The 19,949-nt window shown below is 42.2% G+C and overlaps 1 protein-coding gene and 1 long non-coding RNA gene across 8 annotated transcripts in view; one reads left to right on the forward strand and one right to left on the reverse strand.

Annotated features, from left to right (window-relative positions):
- LOC111246056 (glutamate receptor 1-like) overlaps positions 1-19,949 on the reverse strand; it is a 77,871-nt gene that overhangs the window by 3,882 nt on the left and 54,040 nt on the right. For 3 of the 6 annotated variants that reach the window (XM_086984609.1, XM_022795266.2, XM_022795267.2), the window contains 9 exons: positions 19,359-19,559; positions 16,231-16,449; positions 15,691-15,906; positions 15,052-15,407; positions 11,600-11,798; positions 8,074-8,318; positions 6,900-7,008; positions 4,748-4,885; positions 3,138-3,221 (listed from right to left, as the gene is read on the reverse strand). In XM_086984609.1, coding sequence (XP_086840735.1) covers positions 3,138-3,221; positions 4,748-4,885; positions 6,900-7,008; positions 8,074-8,318; positions 11,600-11,798; positions 15,052-15,407; positions 15,691-15,906; positions 16,231-16,449; positions 19,359-19,559 — 1,767 coding nt within the window. Of the gene's footprint in view, positions 1-1,690; positions 3,222-4,747; positions 4,886-6,899; positions 7,009-8,073; positions 8,319-11,599; positions 11,799-15,051; positions 15,408-15,690; positions 15,907-16,230; positions 16,450-19,358; positions 19,560-19,949 lie in introns of all 6 variants that reach the window. The other 3 variants (XR_015324493.1, XR_015324495.1, XM_022795269.2) reach the window with 3 other exon arrangements.
- LOC147758965 (uncharacterized) lies at positions 234-3,984 on the forward strand. Of its 2 annotated transcripts, none has more exons than XR_015324498.1 (3): positions 234-860; positions 1,229-2,294; positions 3,124-3,984. It is a non-coding gene; the product is annotated as an uncharacterized LOC147758965 (long non-coding RNA). The 2 variants fall into 2 exon arrangements; XR_015324504.1 differs by having other exon boundaries at positions 234-439.

Consider the following 19,949-nt stretch of genomic DNA (forward strand, 5'->3'; position numbering starts at 1 on the left):
AGTGACGATCATAGTAATTAAAAGAAACGTTGTACCGTGCCAAGCATGCGTGTTGGACTGACTAAATTCGCAATTACTGGAGGTCTACCAACTAACGAACAGTAGATATATATAAGATCTCTCTCTCTCTCCCTATATAGGGAGAGAGTGAGAGCGAACCTTTGGCAACAAGCATGAGAGCTGTTTGCAGAACTGTAAACATACTTAGCGTTATCTGTTAGCTGTTTAACAGTCTAATCGATTTATAAACATTAAGCATGCATATATAAAAATATAGGTAACTAATAGCCATAAATAGGGTCTATTTATAAAATATCGTTGCATGCATGATCTTGTGCTGTGTGAAAAGTAGCCAATATCTGTGCTAGAGGGCGTCCAATCCATCTTTCTCGAAACGCCAAATAAATACCGCTATTTGCCGAAAGAAGCTATCGACAAGGTGAACAGTTTGTGGTGCCATATTTTCTATAAGTGTAAAAAAAATAACGTAAATCAAATGGTTTTCTAAATTTAGCAAAGACTGTCTGCAGGTTTATGTCGGCCACGTTTGTCACACTTCTGGCGCGACAGCCTATTGAATTAATTGATCTCGGTGATTCGAATAGTTGTAAATTTAAAAGGTAGAAGGCAGGATGCAGGCTAATGGTTGACATGTTAGTATAAGTAAAACAGCCTAGAACGTCGTCAATGCATGCCTTCTTTGTGATGTAGTTATAGAAAATGTGTAGTGTTCGTTCGGATGACGGCCTGCTTTGAAGGACAAAAAAGCCTGCCTAAGATGAGAATCAATTTTCTTTAATTGAGGTCACAGTCTTCGAATTTTCTCTGATCTCGGAGCTATCCAGGATTCTCTCTAATAGGTAATCCTGAGAGTACGTAGCAACTGGATGGACTGTTATCCTCTCGATACGAATTCAAAAGTGCACTGAATTAAACTGGTCATAATTCTGAACGCTACAAGCTTATTGGGTTCCAGCTGATAATTCTATGTAACCCACCGACTCCGTGCGACACTCCACTTATCCTCCACTCCGCTAACGGAATAATCATTACCTGCTATATTTGCACCCGATATTTAAAGTGTTTTAGATTTTTAAATTTGTTGATTCGCTGTCATGTTGACTAAACATGAAAATGATTAGCTGAGCGAGTTAAAACTCAAGCTTCTAAATACGACAAATGGTTCCCAAAAGGAGATGTCGATTAAATCTTATTCGTTTTGTTGCAGGACTGAAAAAGCATAGAATCGGTCTCACTAACTCTATATGTTAATGTGAACGTTTGTCCGTTTCTCATGCGCGTATATGTCGAGTGGATCGCGCTTCCTGTGTCTTGCAAGAGAAACACCAACAACATATTGATCGATCGGATGAGTTGCCATTTTCTATCCACCACGGAGTAGTTCAATAGCCAACTGTCACATCTGCCTTTTGCTGTTATTAGGACGCTACTCATAAACGATGCCGAGTTCTCGGCGATGCTGACCTACTGCTTATGCTAGTTACAATAGTTGGTGTGACTCGCACATTTCTTGAAGCACATACAGATACGGTGGACACACAACGTAAACGAGTGATTTCGCTTGTGCGATACGGTGAAAAACTACGATACTGGCAACAAGATACGTCAGTAGCGCTAATGGAAAAAACAATGGCAAGCTTCCACATTATTACGTTAGATTGCACTGCACCGTTTGATCGCAGCAGATGATTCCAGTGGTTCCCGATAGAAGCACGGTAACATAAGGCAACGATCGTATCGTCGTTATTGTTGACTTCAGCTGTCGCTGCTGTCGCTGCTGCTGCTGCTGCTGCTGTTGTGTCACTGTTGTTGTTGACGTTATTGGTGGCGCTTGTGTCATTAGTTAATAATTGAGATGTTCGGCAGTCGAGCGGAACAATACGAATGAAGCAGACAACAGTAGCAACGATAGCAGACGTAAATCAAAGTGTCTCGGCGCTTATCGTTGTACCAACTGAACTGATGATAGTATCGAGTTGTATGACGCATTTAGCTTGAACGTTAGGCATATTGATGGACGATAACCTAAACACTGATTCGTGTTAATTTTAGAAATGCATTTGGAAGATGTCGACATATGTGTGTAAGAGGATCGAAGTATTGGTGCGTTGCGGTGAGCGAAGATGTTTTCCAGTTTATGAGGAGCACATCTTTAGATCCGTCCTGTGCCTGTGACGTGGTTGTCGCTATGGTGGATACCGAGCATTGCCATCGCATGGCAAAAATAGAACAATAGAGGGAGCTGTGACTGTTTGTTAAACTGGGAGCAACTGGTGTGCATCGCATGCTTGTCTAATCATTATAATAGACTATAGTAGACCTCTAATCATTTCTATCGTTTCATAGTTTATTCGGCTTGCATTTTGTGGGCTAGATGCGAAAGAGGCAAAAATGATACTGCCCACAACCCGTCATCTCTATACCTTTGGTCACGATTGTATTCCACGAGCTCGTACTAATATTATGATAATTATGTGATTAAACATAATAATCATTATCTAACTATATGGACTTTGGTTAGTTATATGTGTCATGACATATGTATACGTTATAAACACATAACTATATATATATATATATATATAGTACGTTGGTGGGCATCTAAAAGAAGGAATTCTTTCCTGGTCAGCAGAAAGAAAAGTGCAGCAATAAAATAGCATACGTGGTTGGTATATAGAGCAGAAAGGCCGCAATGTTTTGCCGGGGTTTTGGATAGCTTGATTGGTTTTTATTTATTTATTTTATTGTCTATACTTTATTAATTGGAGAATGAAAATTACTATCGCGGGCATTTTTCACCGATATTATTTTTTGTCTGTTTTCTAATGCTTGCTTCGTTAAATCATTTACTGTATAGATATTATCGGTGCATGTAATAAAATTACCTTTTCATGTATCGATGAACTGTTGTATGTTGTTAAGACATATTATAATGCTAGATGTTTCGTATTGTAGATATTGCGAGTCAGTTTTTTACAGTCTGTCATTTTTAATGATCATTTGTTTTAGCGCTATTATACTGTCATTATAACTCTTTGTATCGGTTAGATGAAAAAAAATGTTGTTCCATTAGAGTTAAGTATGTTTTCGATGTTTTAATAGGATCCCTCGCGTACCCTTCCTCCGATAAGGGGGCGGTCGTTCTGCGTGCCCGTGATCGACATGCGCACCTTCGCCCGCATTGCCTCGTACATCGTCATCTAAAATGCACGCATTCACATAGTACAATAGAGAAGCTGTCTCAATTATTATTATCATTAGCATAGAGCAAATAGAAAGAGTGAGCTTCGTTAGATTTCTTAGCTCCGGTTTCGTCCTTTCTGGTGCCCTTTGTCCAATTTAGAAATGTCCGTAGAGATTAGTCGTAGTGGTTTGTACCTTTGCATTATAAAGTTGTGCCGGACCCCAGGTTCTCGTGGTAACGACATGTCACTGCCTTCGTTTCGGGTCAAGCAGAGGGTGGATTTAATATCGGAAACAAAATACTAATATGGCTTTTTTGTACTAATACACCGACAACCAACCATAAAAATCGACTAAGTAACACGTAAAACGTGAAAATGTACGTTGTGTACGTGCATAGTTAGAATATAGGAAGGGTTAATTGCATGATAAAAATGCTACAATAGCAGACAGACATACAACTAATTGAATTCGACTCAAAGTACAACATTAATCAAATTATTGATTATATCAATAAAGTTCTTATATACACCATCCTAATATGGGGAACACTTTTATATATGTATATCTACAGTGGCTAAATAGGCGAATTTGTGTGAGGGGATAGCTATCAGATCTCCCAAACGGTGATATACTGCCAATTACCGTTTTGCAACGACCCATTATGCTCACACAAAAATAGGCTCAGAATATAGTCCTGAACGAGATGCGGTGTAATGATCCAGCAAACAAGAATGTTAGAGTTGTCTGCTTACAGAATAAACGACTAAAAACCACTTAGGAGAACGGGAAATTTTCCTTGGGTCGAAGAGTCCTATTCTAGCATGTATTTCCGGTGCAAATACAAATGTTTACCGTATCAAGACGCCGTAAAATATTTAATTTGCGTTGTGGATGATTAAGGTACGACGAGTCCCTGGTTCTACGAGAATTGTCGGCGTAACAACGGCACAATCACGCATATACACATCCACCCATACCATATACATTCCTACCGGTCTAATTGATCGATTCGTTAGTAGCCTGGAGATAGCGCAACTGTTATTCCGCATGGGCTAATTCGAACGAGTTAATCAAAAAATTTAATCTCAGCTCAGAGAAAACAGTTTAACGGTCGCCAATCAGGATCAAAGGTATTGAGATAGAATTTATGATTGAAATTTATCAATATGTTCTGACTAAAGTCTATGATGAGCCTTTAATGTATCTCACGTCATCTGTATAATAACAAAATGCGCCAAATAGGCAGTTGATCCGGTCTGTTGGCTAACTTATAGGAATCGAGGCCAGCACAAGTGTTTTTTCAGATCTGGCAGACTTATATCTACTTAGCCTTTTTTGTACGAAAGCTAAGATATCATTAAGTGCGTTCAAATCTATCTTCGATTTCGAACGAACAACTCTATACAAACAAATCAAATAGAGGTTGTTACTTTTCATTGCGAATAAATTCAAACAAAAAAATACGGTAAGAGATTGGGGAACGAACTACTAGTGTCATCGATGAATCAAAGCTATCGATTGACTGCGATTTTCTTCTCACCTTAGAACGGGCGGCTTCCATGCGTGCCTTGTAGCAGAACTCCACTAGGGCGACGATCATCGCAAGGACGAGTCCGCCGATCAGGATATAGAAGCAACCGGCCACGTTGCTCAGGGTCAGCTCATTCTGGGCTGACTCCTTTAACCACAGATGGGGTAAAAGATTACAGGAGAAGCCCGCATCAGTACCGATAATGCTTTAACACTGCTAGCAGTGTCATACACAAAGGTCCCGAATTTAACATCCAGTTCTACCGTTAAATATTGTTTCAGGCACTGGCTTGAAGTGCGGAACGAACTGTGTCTATGCTTCGTTTCAATTCTGAAGCTCACCTATGTGCTCTTAAATTTACTAGGCAAACACGCTGCCACGGTGCCATAATGGGGACGTTGCGTCTAATTGTCCATTGTTTAAATCACTGAACGTTTGCGATCGAGGCGGCAATCATTTTCATTGTTTCCAGAGAACTTGTGTCGTTTGGTTTAAGAAGAATTGATAACAAATTGTAAAAAGTCTTTAATGCACTACCTGACAACCTTCTCAAAATTTTAATTGCACATAAAATAGTCAGTTAATCAGAATAAGGGAGGCAATCGTTTGGTTTTATATCACATAGCTGTTCGTGTTGGAGCAGCTCCCGCACGAGTTATGCGGCGAAGCCCAAATGGCTTTTAGGCTTATCGTAATGGTGACACTGTTTTCTGTCAGCTTAAACAGCCGAGTTAAAATTTCGGAACGTTTAAAAAATCTTTGATCGCTCACAGCGCAAATGATTCGACCGCCCAGGAACCGCTGCAGAAACGAGGGACCGCTCTGTACACCCATGCTAGATAGAGCAAGGTCAGAAAAAATACCGGCTCGAATGGATTTTTTAGGATCTAGACGATAGAAGCACGTAAAAAAGTGAATACAAACGTTTTTAAGCCTTAGCTCGGGGCAGTAAGTTCGGTCTTGTCTGCAATATCTTATTCGATGCTACCATACTCTACTCATTCAGAAGGATACATATGTGGGTATTCTACGTGCTCATAATAAGGCTTTGTAGGGCGCGTGGGCCAAGCGTCACGAGAAAATGATTTTATTCGACTTGTTGCGGCGGTTACGGTTCATCGTGTAGACGTATCCTCAAAAGAGAAGCATTATATCCCCGCCCCGGCCATGGTCCGTAGCATCGGCAGACCGAAAGAACGGACCCGCCGCCTTTGCGTCGTGCTTGTCGCTGACCCAACAGCAAGAGATGTTATCGTACTTGGTCTTGACCCATGTTCATTTATATAACAAATGGTCCAAATATTAACTCGAACAGCAACTGGCCGTTGAAGCTACACCTTCCTAAATGAAAATGTTCGATAAAATATTTCCCTATAAATTCAGGTGCAAAAAGAAACTCCATAAGCTTCCAAAGAAAGCTTCGCCTCCATAAGCTGGAGGTAATCTAGAAAGGGCCACATGTCGTTGCGTTAGCATGGGTATGTTTGTATGCACAATTAAATAGACAATGATAGTTTTGATTGTTTATTTTACACATCTAATAGTACTCGAATGCCTGCTTATAGAGATGACACATTATCTAGATCGTTCATACAAAATGAATCTGCTGGCTTATCGGTTCTGTATATAAGTCCTGCTAAGCCACCTTTTTTTTTGTTTATATGTTGTCGTCAATGGCCACAGGTGATTAATATTTGAGTAGCGGAGGTTCTCGAATCGCGGTCAAATTGAGCCTTTGGGATCGTTCATAAAGCGTGACTTGTATACTAGCTTAATGCTGGACATAAATCTTCAATACATACTTTGCTAAAAGTATTAGGTGATTTCTGATTATAGTTAGAATAATAACTTGTTCATTTTTTATGAACAATTTACCTGTCGTATAGTAAGTAGAATGTACTACATTATCCTTGATGGAGCTAACGCTTCAGATTAGTTGCTTTTAGTTGACAAAGATAGGCAGATTCAAAGCGAAATAATTAGTTCGTGCGCTTACTACTTCACTAAGGTATATTGAATCATTATTTTTTCGGTTCGACTCTTTGAGCCGCAACTAAAATCGGCTGTTTACAAAAACCGTCTCATGGGTTATCATTTACGCTATAGTACGTTGATATTTAGTGGTCGACCATTCGTTGAACACGTATTCATTCAAACAAACCTTGCTATCCGTAGTCCGGCATTCACTGCGGTCATACCACCACTTATTCTCAAGCCTCGCCAGGTCTCCATTTTCCTTCATCTGTAGTACAGCCAGATTCAGACGGTCCCTGTAACATGAATAGTTAGACGCAACATCATTTGGAATGTAGTATCACAGAAAAATTCGTATCGCCCCCAAAATGATGTGCTTACCCTTCCGGCGTGTTTTCTAGACTGGGGAGGGCAACTGGTAAAGCGCAGCCGGTGGTGATGTAAGGAAGCTTGACACGTTAGATAATGCACACCCATACAATGAAACATTACTTTCAAATCTCTATTGCTTCCTAAATGACGTAGGCACCTTAATGACCTCCAAGTCGACCTTGAAATACTTAGTTCACTTGAATGATTAGTGGTGTTTATTACGAATGGTCGAAATTATGCTTAGAAAAATTAATAATAAAATAATAAATCATTTTTTATATGTTTTATGAATGCACGAATAAAACCAACAGTATACGTTTGGTTTAGCGTTTGTTCACGTATATCTCTGAGGAAAATTGTCTACTTTTATTTACACCAATTCGTTGCAGCCAATATATTAAAATTGTTTTGTAAGTAATGAATAAGTTGCTTCACTTTCCGTACGCAACAGAAGTACCTAAAGGTTTCAGCATGAAGCCATCGCATTCCTCAAAGACCGACATTGTACAATATCTACCAGTCGTTAACCCGAAGCTACCTGTCGTAATTTATAAATTTAGAAAAAGTTTATTTTGTAAGCTGGTTCCGCACTCAGACAGGCATAAATCATTTGTCTACATTTGAAATCACTTTGCGGCTAACCTTGTGATTTACTTTTCTCGTTGTTATGAACTACTCTCGTTTAGAACCGATTGGCCCGTCAACAAAATCAGTTGACAACGTTACCCCAATAGAGACATCAAACAAAGTTTGCTGATGCCTAATTCCAATATACATTTTCGTACGGAAAAATTTCCACGTACACAAATGAAAGTGACGAAGACACACTGTTACCACCTACTTGTCTTTGTCCTTATGCTAATTGTTAGCAGAAATTTAGCAGGTGAATCAATCTCAAACTCTATAAATAAAAGCTATAAGCCACCATGTGACTAGAGGTCTTTCACAATTTTCCACTGTTGAAATAACGTCATGATGCTGACGCTAACCTGAGCGTGGATCCGAGTGGGGTGGCAACTCCGTATCCTTTTGCGTCGAGATTTCGGCCTACTTTCATGGTATCGCAAGGTTGGCGTTCATTGATGTAGTCGTTCTTTGTGGACTCCATAAGAAAGGCGTATTTGCCCTTTGATTGGCGGACTCGATTGATCCCCTCTTCGTAAGTTTGTGTGAAGACGTGCTTCCGGGCAGACATGAATTCCCACATGCGGGCGAATACGTTGATCTTTGATTTCTACAAAATAGAAACACATGCGAGCACACATAGGTAATAAATGAAAATATTTTCTGTGCCTAATTTCTATTTGTAAACAAATTCTTACAGGGACCAAATGGAACCCCATCGGGATCAATTATATCCGAAGATATGGCGTATGTATTTGTCGCCTGCGGCAGGTACACATGGATGAAACAAATCTATGCCTTTCAGTCTTGAACAGTGAATGATAAAGTGGGAGCAAATCGTCTTACAGTTTATCATAATTATTGTTGAGACAAAACTATGAGATGGAACATAGGGACTGACACGATATTCTGACATTGATTTTCTCAAATAGCTGAAAGTGGACCACAGACTTTCCGATTTGGTCGGATCCCTAAACCCTCATTATCTCTTTTCCTTTTTTTTTTTAACTCATGCTAGCCACCAGCACTGCTAGATGGACGAGCAGCTGTAGTAGAGCCATATCTTCGTTTTTATAAATTTTCATTTCAGTTTTCTCTAGCCGCTTTACCTCTGCTGTTCACCGGCCCTTTATAAATCGGACTTCCGTTCAAATGCTTAACTGGGAACCGAGCGTTCAGGTCGCACATTTAAAGAGAATGTGTGTAACGGCAAGCCAGTGGTGCTAACGTAGAGAGAACGCAGGAGCCGGACACAGAGAGTGGAAGGGAGTTGGAAACCAGACAGAAGGCGTGGGAAGCAAATGGCTGCAATGAGAGCACAGGCGGAGAGACGTCGAAACTAGTCGTATTAAGCCTCAACTAACGTGAACAGGTAATGGATCTGCTGTGCTTTGCGGAGGAGCAGTATTGCTACCGCCATCGTTGGCCGCTAGTGCCACCGCCGCCGCATCGTCGTTCTCATACAGGAACGGGTCGCTCTCTCAGGGCATCAGTAACAGTGGTACTAGTAGGAGCAGCAGAAAGCGTAGAAGCAAAGTAGAGATACTGAGATATGGAAGTAACTGCGTACAAGATAGGGCGACCAGCTGACCCACACATCTCACCAGCTTCATCTATCAATTTACCTTGGTCTGGGTACCCAGACCCCACACTGCCTTGCCCGAATCAATCCCACTTTTTTTTGCCATACAACCCGCCCTCTTTTTATGAGTCCCTTACCACAGACGCTGGTATGCGGATACACATATGTTCTCATAGACTAGCTCAGTCTCTATTAGTGTCAGCCTGTCGGTACCCCCATTGTTTCCCCCTGGTCGTTGATCCCTGTGTTGAACCCCTGTGAGTGGACTTGGTGATCGGTTCTTTTCATCATTGTCGCCAGGTCGACTCGCTAGACTTCGTGGGGCCACAAGCTGCTAGTAGATCCATAAATGACAATCCCAGTGACTCAGCAGCCAAAGACATCGTATAGGCGCATCGTATAAACATATACATCCGCAAAAGCAAACGTCCAAAACGTCCACGCAAAGACAAACCGACTCTAAAACAGGGAGCGACCACACGGTGAAGAGGCGGCGGAGTCAACGGCGATAATAATAACAACAACAGCAACAGTAGATAGTAATGATGGAGAGAACATAAACGAAAGACGAAACAGGTCGAAGAGACCAGGACAACTTCACCGCTGCTGTCATTGAGTCTACTGCTGTCTGTATCAACGACCTAGCAATAAAAAAGGCAGATCAGAAAAACAAAAAGGACAAAGAAGACGGCGATGGCAAACAACAACAGGAGGAGGAGGAGGAGGCTGTAGATATACATGTAAAGAAAGGGCGGGGGGGGGGAGGGGTAGGTAGGGAAGGATGGAAGGAATCGGCGGGGTAATCCCAATTCGACAGTGGCTCCGGGGTTGAGAACAGATTCCAAAGCAGTGAGAGGAGATGGCGGGCGCGATAAGTTGGAAGCGGAACCACGACAGGAATGACAGCATGGCTGCTGCCATTGCAGGGATGAAGATAGAAGTGATTCACGATAACCGGAGAGGGGGTACATGGAAAGGCCAGAATACTACGCAGCAAAGGGTAGAACAGGAAAGCAAACAGGAATCCCAATGGCATCGAGGGAAAATGGAAGATAGAGGAGGGAGATTGAAACCAGCCAGTGAAGAAAAGACAGTAAACAACGAAGTAGGCTACTACTGTTTCATTTTGTCCGCCCGTTGCTCTGCTGCCGCCAGATGGAGGAACTCGTTCGGGCAGGCGAGTGGCCAAACGTCGTGTTCCAGTGATTCTCGAAACAGATTTGGATAGTTTTGCCGTTCACTGCTTACGCCGCCTTGTTCATCTCTCCGCCAAGGTAAACATTGTGCCCGTTTCTTCAACGATTTCTTTCTTTTGAGGTTACTGTTGCTGTCTTAATTCACTCTCTTCTGAGCTTTCCACGGTGACGAAAAGCGAGCAACGACTGCGCGGAGCTGTCCGGCCAAACGGCACAGGTGGCCCGTAAAAAAGACGAAATGAAAGGGATTGCTATAAAGGTAAAAACGCGATACTGAAGCCACTGGAATTTAAGAGAGAGCGCCAAACCAAATAGAGAGCCGAGCGGCTCTCGGATACCGAGAAGCGCTACGCTGGTGCCAGTATTGAGGTGTACTTAAGGAAGGAAGCACTTGATAACAAACTGACCATCACTAACATCATCTATAAAATGTACTGCTAAAATGCTGCAAACTGCTAGATTAGTTTTATAGAGGTACATTTAAAAGGGAAAATTATGGTCTATAGGATTGGTAATTTTTGTGTTAGAAGTCTTAATCTACAATAGTTTGGCTTACTTTTTATATTAGCTATAAACGTATAGTAAACTAGGTCCATTAGCCCAACGCTAAACGATTTTGGTGAACCGTGAAAATTTCGGAAAAAATCAGCTGAGAAATATAAAATGCCATCTAACCTGTTTGGCTCTCTAACCACTAAAAGATAAAAAAAAAAGTCATTCGCGATTCATTAGAATATCCTCTCTTGTGAAGTGTTAAGCTTATTCCGTTAGACTTTTCTCTATCGGGATCCTTTGCGGGTAGCCTACCCGAACGAATAAATGGCCATCAGAACTAATGAACACGTTCTTTTTATTCATATTTAAAAAAAACAATAAATCGAGAATTAAAATTGCAAATAAATACTTTTCTTGTTCCGTCAAACTCTTACAACAAATACTACCCATTATATTGGTCAATTCCGGAAATAAATTTATGCATTTCTCAGGCCAGCAGGTCTTATCAAAAATAAGTAACTTTAACTGTCTGTACAGACTACCTTAACCACTTCTTCGAGCTGACACAGCTCGAATAACAAGGGCCCACTGGTAATATACTCTGTGCACCCTGCTCACCCTGAAGAAATCCTGAGTGGAAGATGATTCGAGGGTTCCATACTCGACCTCCGTCTGCTTAGCGAGGTCGTCTGCCGAATTGATGGGCGTGACCATACGTTCCACTGTGAGGAATGCGGCCAGATTGGCAGTGTATGATGAGATGATGATCAACGTGAAGAACCACCACACCCCTCCCACGATTCGGCCCGCCACCGATCTGGAACAACCCCCAAATATGTACATTTCCAAGGCAAAGGCACATAACAGGCACACATATAACAGCATTCGTGATCATACAGGCATAAGGATAATAACAACGGGGACTAAAACCGAGTTTACTTGCGAGTTAGGTGCAATTATTCTGTTAGCGGCTCTTTACCTGTGCTCTGCCTACGCAGTTGCGTAAACACTGAACAGCGGACGTTTATGTTAACAGTATGCTACCGATAGGATCGCAACATACAGAACTGTACGCCGGGCTGACGCTGGGGGAACGTTTAGTCGTGTTTCAATTGTATGTGACAAAATCATTCAATAGTGGTGTTATTGGGTTGGAGTCATTTTTAATAACATTATTTTTCTCCTTGTTTTAACGGAAGACTAGTCTGATTTGCTTGTATTGTGTGCGGTTTATGCGTTGATGATGGAAACAAGTAAAAGACGATAGGTTAGAGAATTTTTAGGTTATTGTTCAGTGGCAATGACTAATATTACGACGTAACTGGACATTTGACGCTATCGCGCAGTTATGCTGAACTACAACAGGTGGGTGCCGAAGGTATTATTGTACCAGTGTGGGTAGACAAAAAGGTATTAGCAATAGGGAAAGTTGGTGAGCATCCACAGATTAGGTCTCGGGGCAAACAGCTTTGGTAACAATTTAGTAACCCTCAAGTAACGGGTGTGTGAGTCCCGCCAGAGAAACAGTGTGGGGCGATTTCCACAGCATTGAATGGTACAATAGATTTTAGACATTTCATAAAATGATCAACTTTCACAGAGTCGCGTTGTTTTTGTAAAGAACGACAGCGAGAACAGCCGACATCGAGCAATGTCAGTAAAATAGAAAGGGAAACAAAGTTTAATGGTGTGCCACCCCTGCGACACAAAAGAAACCAAAAGACTGCAGAAAACAATGACCCAGAAATAAATCGAACCCAGATACAACTGTGAATCGACTATGTACGGCTAGAAAATACGAGAACGAAATGAATAAATCAAAGGACCTTTTTTTTTACTACTTGAGGGAGCAGGGGACAAAAGCAAGCTTAGAATGGAATCTGTCTATAACTAAAGTCTATGACTAAAAGATTGGCTCTGCAGTTGTAAGTTTAAATAAGCTTACTGCTAATAGAGCTGTTATTTCGAATTCTTAACGTGCTTGGTTTTGTTGATTATAATCTTATGTCTAATTTTACTGTAGGCCTAATTTCGCCCCATCTCCTCTACAATCACAACTCGTCTAGCACGCAGCAGCGATCATATATTATGTCATAATGAATCTGATATTAGAACCAGCGACGAGAACAACGAACGTCTTCAAAAGAGATTGATATTTGACAAAAATTAAGCCTGTTTTTGTTGCCGATTAAACCAGAACATACTAGTTAGCAGCAGCTTGGAGTTGGACGACCTTATTTCGATGATAAATTGGATTGGACTGGAATGATCGTAAACAAATCTGAAAAATGCCGAATTGGTCTTCAAAGATGCACAAACACACAGAAAAAACATTGACACGAAATTAACAACTAACGAATGTATCAACATTTGGCAAATATAAACCCGACGGATATATTCTAATGTTTGTTAAGGTTATTCTCTTGCATCTTGCAACCGTAAACTCTAGAAATTGGGTGATTTAATGTGTGCTTTCACAAGGCGCAAGGGTAGCTTAGAGCTAGAGTTTATAGCAGCTGGCTTTCTGAGTAGTTCCGACTGGCCCATGAGAGCGATGAATGCACTATTAAAATTGAAAATTAAAAAAATGGGTCAGTTGAAACAGGACGATAACGCCTAGCGAAAATCTCCCCACACTGGTTCAGAAGGTCTGTTCGACATAAAGAAATAAAAACTACCAGATAGATTGTAACGTCATAACGTAGTTTGATTTCGTCTTGTTAGACCGCTTGAAAAAGATGAGAGTATTAGCTGCAAAGTAAGTGGGCACGAATAGAGTGAGAAATAATAGAGGCAGTTCTAAGAGAGATTATATAGTTACCACCATGCAGCCATATCGAAAAATGTCGCCAGTAATTTTGCTGTATCAAATACGTTTTAACAGAAAGACGCCTGGCGAAATTGCTAGCAACAAGTAGATTTAGCGGACGCCAATCGTGCAGCCAAGCGATAAGGTCCAGCAGTGTAGGCAGCGATAACAGGTATTTAATTTTTAATCGAAGTGACAAAGCCGGACTTCGCCATTCATTTAGCCCGCGCAACTCCGTCTACGATTCTAATAAATCGCGTTACCCTTCCTTCCACGCGTACACAGGTCAAATTTCGCAAAGAAAGCTAGGCGGCAGTAAAAGGCGATGGCCTAAAAGATCATCATTCGAGTGAAGGGCGTTAGGCACACTAGTAGATAACAGTAAAGGATAGTAAACGCGTGGCATTTTCTATCGAAGTTCAAAACACCGATCGGCGCTGGCTATTAAATTCCAGCTGAAACGCTGACGTGTGCGTAATGCTACCTGTTGTATTAATGGCATTTCCATGTTTTCTGTTACTTCGGCTGCAACCGTCACACGATCTGAGCTCCATTGTCATGTTGTATTTTAAGATAAGAACGATCGAGAGACCGAAGAGGTAAAATGGGGTTGTTTATTACTGTGGACAGCCCTCTTGTGGGGTCCGTGGTGGGCCGTTGATTTGGGGCTGACTGAAATAGAAAGCCCTTTTGTGTCTAATTTCGTACTAGCTGGGACGACGCGATGGATTAAACGCCCGCAACGAGAAAATAGTGACATTACCCACTAAATGGTATTTCAATGCCACTCTTTTACCATTTATAAGGTTCATTGACTTGCAAATTGAAAAAAGAATATTTTTCTTTGCATGCTTAAACATATCATGTCTTTAGTGTGGGAGACTTAAAACTGAGAGGCTATGAGTCAGATCACTCCACGACCGAAACCACAAAAAATAAGGAAAAATGTAAGTGAACCGACATTTCAATGGGGTCAAAGTTAGTGTTCCTCTCGCTCCTTTTGTTGTCATCCATAACATATTTGCGGCAAAAATAAGAAACTGAGAAGGGCACGATCGCCAGAAATTGTGTAATACGGTGAACAATAACGGTAACAGGATCGTACTTAATAATTTTGTAATGAAGACAGACTTTAAGAGGTAAGTTTTGTGTTTGGACTTTTTTGCCTTTATGGACCGCTATCGTGCTCTTTAGTTTTTTTCCTCTCCCCTGTCTTTTTTTTTCTTTATCCTAACGGACGTAATAGCTTTCGGGGAATTACCTCGGGCAGATATCACAGCCCTGTTGCATGAAGGCCCCTAAAGAGAACCAAAGACTGTTGTACAGCGAGAAATCGTTAGACACCGATGGTCCGACAAATGTCTCTTCATAACGCCACTCATGCGGCGAGAAACGCGACACGAGAAACAGGACGACCGATACGCCGACATAGGCAAAAATGATGCACATCCAAATCTCTTGCGAGAGCGGGTTCATGAACGAGAACACGCCCGGCTTCTTTTTCATCGGTTTCTTAATCATGATGCTGATGCCTAGGGACATGAATGGCTTCGTGAAGTCAATCACTCGCTCACGTGCAGATGTGATCGTCAGCGGAGCTATTGCTAGATGAGCCTCCTGCAAAAAACAGTCCGAACGAACAAACGAAAACCTGTTGAGCAGCAATTGCTCTACGGGGCACGCAGTGCCGTTGTGGCACTGAGAGAAAAAGTCACCTAAACGCGGATAGGCTGTGTCATACTTACGACAACGAAAAGCAGTTAAAGCTAACAAGCGACCGCGGAACTACACTATCGCACAGCCCAGTTATTTGTATCGCCGGCCTGATTATCGATGTTTACCGTACCTGCAGGCAAAAGAACTGCTGGCGATGACAGCACAGCTCACAGCATTTGGTTACCTTTCTAATTAGCTCCCCGACCATGCCGTTCCAGCCGGAAGGTGCATTCTTGTCCTGGCCACCATACTTGCTGTCGTTGACCAGCTTGAGAATATAGCCAATCCGCATGTGTTCTGTAACGAGATCCGCCAAATCTTTGCAGTACCCTTCGTACCGCTCGTTGCCGACTAACTCCTTCCCGTTTTCTGATCGCTTCTCCATCAAATATGGCTCTTCCTGAAATTGTATTAATCATAGGTTCATAAATAGAGGCATATCATGCCACACGCGTATCCCGCTGATCCACATTGTATACTCCCGCTCTAAAACAAACGCGAAGGATGTCTACGACGGGACATGATTGACCTCTCAACAGAGGTGTGGCGTTTCAAAATATCCTACTAGTGCAAATTTTGGTACAGTTCTAATGTAGCAATAATAAAAAAGATTTTTTGGTTTACTGTTTATTTCAATGAGGGTTTCCGATAGAAACAGTTAAAAGATAAGGGGTGCACCGGGAGATTCAAGACTCGTAGTTCTCTTCGTTATAATAACACTTACCAGGATGCTAGTGACAATGTACGTCTTGTTCTCGAATTCGTTATCCAATCGGACGCGCTTGTACTTTGGCGGGAACAGTTTTAGGCCCTGATGGTCGCTCCATTCAGCCACCTTGACCATTTCACTATTAGTAGTCATCTCAACGACGTCGATCGAAAAATTTTGACGGTAACCTCGATCGTCAAATGAGATGTTTCCCGTTAAACCTACAATATTCGTCTGAAATTTTTCAAAGGGCATCAAAACTTAGGACAGCTTAAGGCGTCCATTTTCAGCATCGTCTTGAATATAAATTGTCGATTGTATAAATTTTTGCCTCGTACATGCGTTCTAACTGATCCGTTAAATAACTCTACTGGAAATTTAGCTTTCATCACGAGTGGATAAATTTGTAGCAAACGAAATATGAATAATCTGCTGGGTCTCTTCTCGTTTGTTTTCATTTCGACTCTGAATTGATGAGTGTCAAAAACAGAGATGAGAGACACAGTTTCACGGTGGCAGCTTACAGTTGGCCTGCTCTCGAGTCGCACTTAAAGGGGCTTGAACAGCCATGAGCCCTTTGTTTAACGAAGTACTCGACTGCAGGGCTCGAACTTGAGGTTAACTTAGTAGGAAGATTCCCACCCCCATATCGACGGAAGCCCGTAGGTTTTCTTAGCGAAGTTAACTTGCTTGTGCGTTTCGAGTTGTCGATATCTTTCGTTCCCACCCCGTCCGTCGTCTGATGTTCGCGATTTCACAGAAGAGAGGAGCTTGTTCGCTTGCTAAGGTTTGCCAGCCGTATCTGCTTCCTTAATTTTCGTCGCTTAAACAACAAGTTTCCAGTTACGACGGTGATGGATGCTGACAGGGCAGACGGCAGTAGCAGTCGCTGTGGTAGCTGTAGAAATAGGCCCTTCAAGGAGCGCTCCGTCAAAAGCCTTAAGCTTAAGAGCTTTGCGGGTGGCTAGGCTAAGGACGGGAAGCAAGCAGTGGAGGACCAGCTAGACAATCGGCAGAGACAGAAGCAAGCTTATACACCTGAGCTACACAAGACCGAAGGGCTTGGCGAGACAGCTGCAATGTCAGACGCCGTGATAGGTTATTTTGCGCGATAAAATGGTGCGGACAGACCTGAAGATACCAGGGAGAAGTTAGGAGCTAACGGTCACGAAAAAACTAAAGTAGTTTCAATCATTTTGTACTGCTGGTATTGTCACTTGCTAGTTCGTCGACAATATCTTATTAGCAACGACCACCATCAATTACTCGGACTATCATCGGGACACCATCGCGGATCTTTCCGATTCTGCTTGTATACCTGTGCTTCTTCTCCCCCCCCCCCCAGTATCATTGGCGCTAATGTAAGCGATGCTCTTGATTCTGTCTTGCGCATTGATCTCTTGTATGTGGTCAACACGTACAAGAAAAAAACAAAAGAATGCCTTAAGACGGCCTGTCAGCTGAGCTATGTTAGTTCGTCGTCGTGCTGTATAGTGTCGCTAGAGAGCCCTTCCCCAGGCCCTTTAAGAATGTGATTAAGCTCTGCGTTGTAGCGTGTCTGCTGTCCTCTACGGGATCAAGAAAATCAGACGTCTGTCTGTCTACTGCTTGCCTCTTTGTGCCTTTTAAGGAATAACCATTCCTGTTTTAGGAAACAGGCCGACTGCCAACCAATTTGCCATCGTCTTTGCGTGACCAAGTTATAACCACTGATTCCCGAATCCCGGCCATCGCCTGGACAGGATGACTGATACTTCCTTTTCACCCACAGTAAAGTATTTTGCTCTCACTTGCGATTTATCTACTTTAATACGCGTTTCCATTCGTCAGGCAGGGTTGGGAACTCCTATACCAACTACTGCCCTCAAAAGCAAAGTATTGTTCTCCGGAAAGTCTAAAAGGCCTAAGTTCTCTTAGTTTCGTTTTTTTCTACAGAAAACGTCGTGCGTACCTTATATTGCTTCGTGGGAGAAAAGAGTCTCTGAATCACAAAAATTCTCCTTTCTCTTCCTCTTGCTTTCAAAGCAATAAGACTCCGGCGCAGAACATAGTGGAGCAAAAACAACATACGACACTAGATCTTTTTCAAAGCTATCCAGAACCACAGAGAGCTTCGCCGAAGACGTTTTCTTTCCTTATGCGCTCTATTTTCTCGCTCACCCTTTCTTGGCTTCACATACTCGCAGAGACGCGATCGTCGTCTAAGGCGATGTTCCCCGGCAACCAATAGGCCCTTCAGCCATTGGCTAGCCACATCTGGCAATAGAATACGGTAGCCTCCATCCCTCCTCCCTCCACACGTGTTCGAGCCGCTTTGGCAACCGGCGAAGCTGTACAGCTAACAAGGGTACTACAGAGCCCACTGCTACGACACCCTTGCTTCGAAAAGCGGCTCGCTTTTTTCGACACTGTGACCGTCTTTTTGGTTCCGTACCGTGGAGCTATGCTTTGCTATTGGAGCGCTGTTTCTCAAAGAATGTAAGGGGACTGGCTTACGGACTAGTGAGATGGAACAGTTCAGCGGTATTAGAAAAAGCTTTTTGGTAAAATTTTTGTTCGATAGTTGTCGTCGCCGTCACCGATGCCGCTCTTGGCTCCGCAACCCGTTCAACGGAGGTGCCCCAGGGTATATGGAGATGGTAGCGTCATCAGCATTGCAGCTCAGGCCGCGCTTCTGCACTGACTGCTATTCACTATCATTGTTGGCCTACTCTAAGTCGAAGAGTACGAAGCATGCTGCATCATATTCTACACAATATATTTATACGTTGCGATCGATTGTGGGCAACAGAGCACAGAGTGGTCATCAGAGGAAAAGCAACGACAAAAAAAATTGCGGTAACAAACCATACACCTTTAGGAGTTTGTGTAAGCGTACATAAAGCGTAATTACTGACCATCAATATGGTGTTTAATAAGTGCGCAAAAAACCGTTTTGCAAGTGACAAAAAGAACTTGTTAGCAGAATATTCTCTGATTCTGAAAGTAAGTATTTGGCAAGGTCGTAGGACTCTAGTTTTAGCTGCCGTTTTTATACAGTGGTGTCCATAATTCAGCGTAAAAACTAATGATGCTTAGGGTAGGTGGAAAGTGACTAGCGGGGATCGACTAATCACTGAACTCTTGGCTCAGCAGTAACTTACCGATCGTAAATAGTCGACGATGACTTCTCCGTGTTCCCAGGGCACTGTGGGGTTACCCTGGCAGTCAACCCCTCGCTGCCCTCGATTGTAGATTTCTCCGCGTCTCGTGTTATTACGAAAGATGTCGGGTTTGTTCTTGAGCAATCTCGAGAACGCATCAAGAATTACGAGGGCAGTGTCGTGTAAGAGAGCCACATCAGCCTGAGCGTCAGCGAGAAAAAAAACTAAAAAATGGTTAACAGATGCCCATTGTATCAACATATAGAGATAAATAATAAGACTAAACTGTTATAGGAATGATTTGAACACCGGTTCTGATGTTGACAAGGATTCTACGACTAAGATTAACACGCATAAATAAAGTAAAAACCAGCATTTAAGCACGGTTATTTTGACAACTGCTCAGCTACGGTAGTCCCGAGGACGGAAAAACAAAGGCAATAGTCCGAGCAACGAAACAGAAGGGCTAACGTCCTCAATAACACAAAACTACTAAATGTAGAGTATAGAAAATTTAATATAAAGCAAGTTTTATCTTGACATAGTAACTTCTGATTTGACTAAAAAATATTTATATCTATATGCACAAGA

The sequence above is a fragment of the Varroa destructor genome, unplaced genomic scaffold (genome assembly GCF_002443255.2).
Source record: "Varroa destructor unplaced genomic scaffold, Vdes_3.0 BEIS01000001.1, whole genome shotgun sequence".
Classification (NCBI taxonomy): domain Eukaryota; kingdom Metazoa; phylum Arthropoda; class Arachnida; order Mesostigmata; family Varroidae; genus Varroa; species Varroa destructor.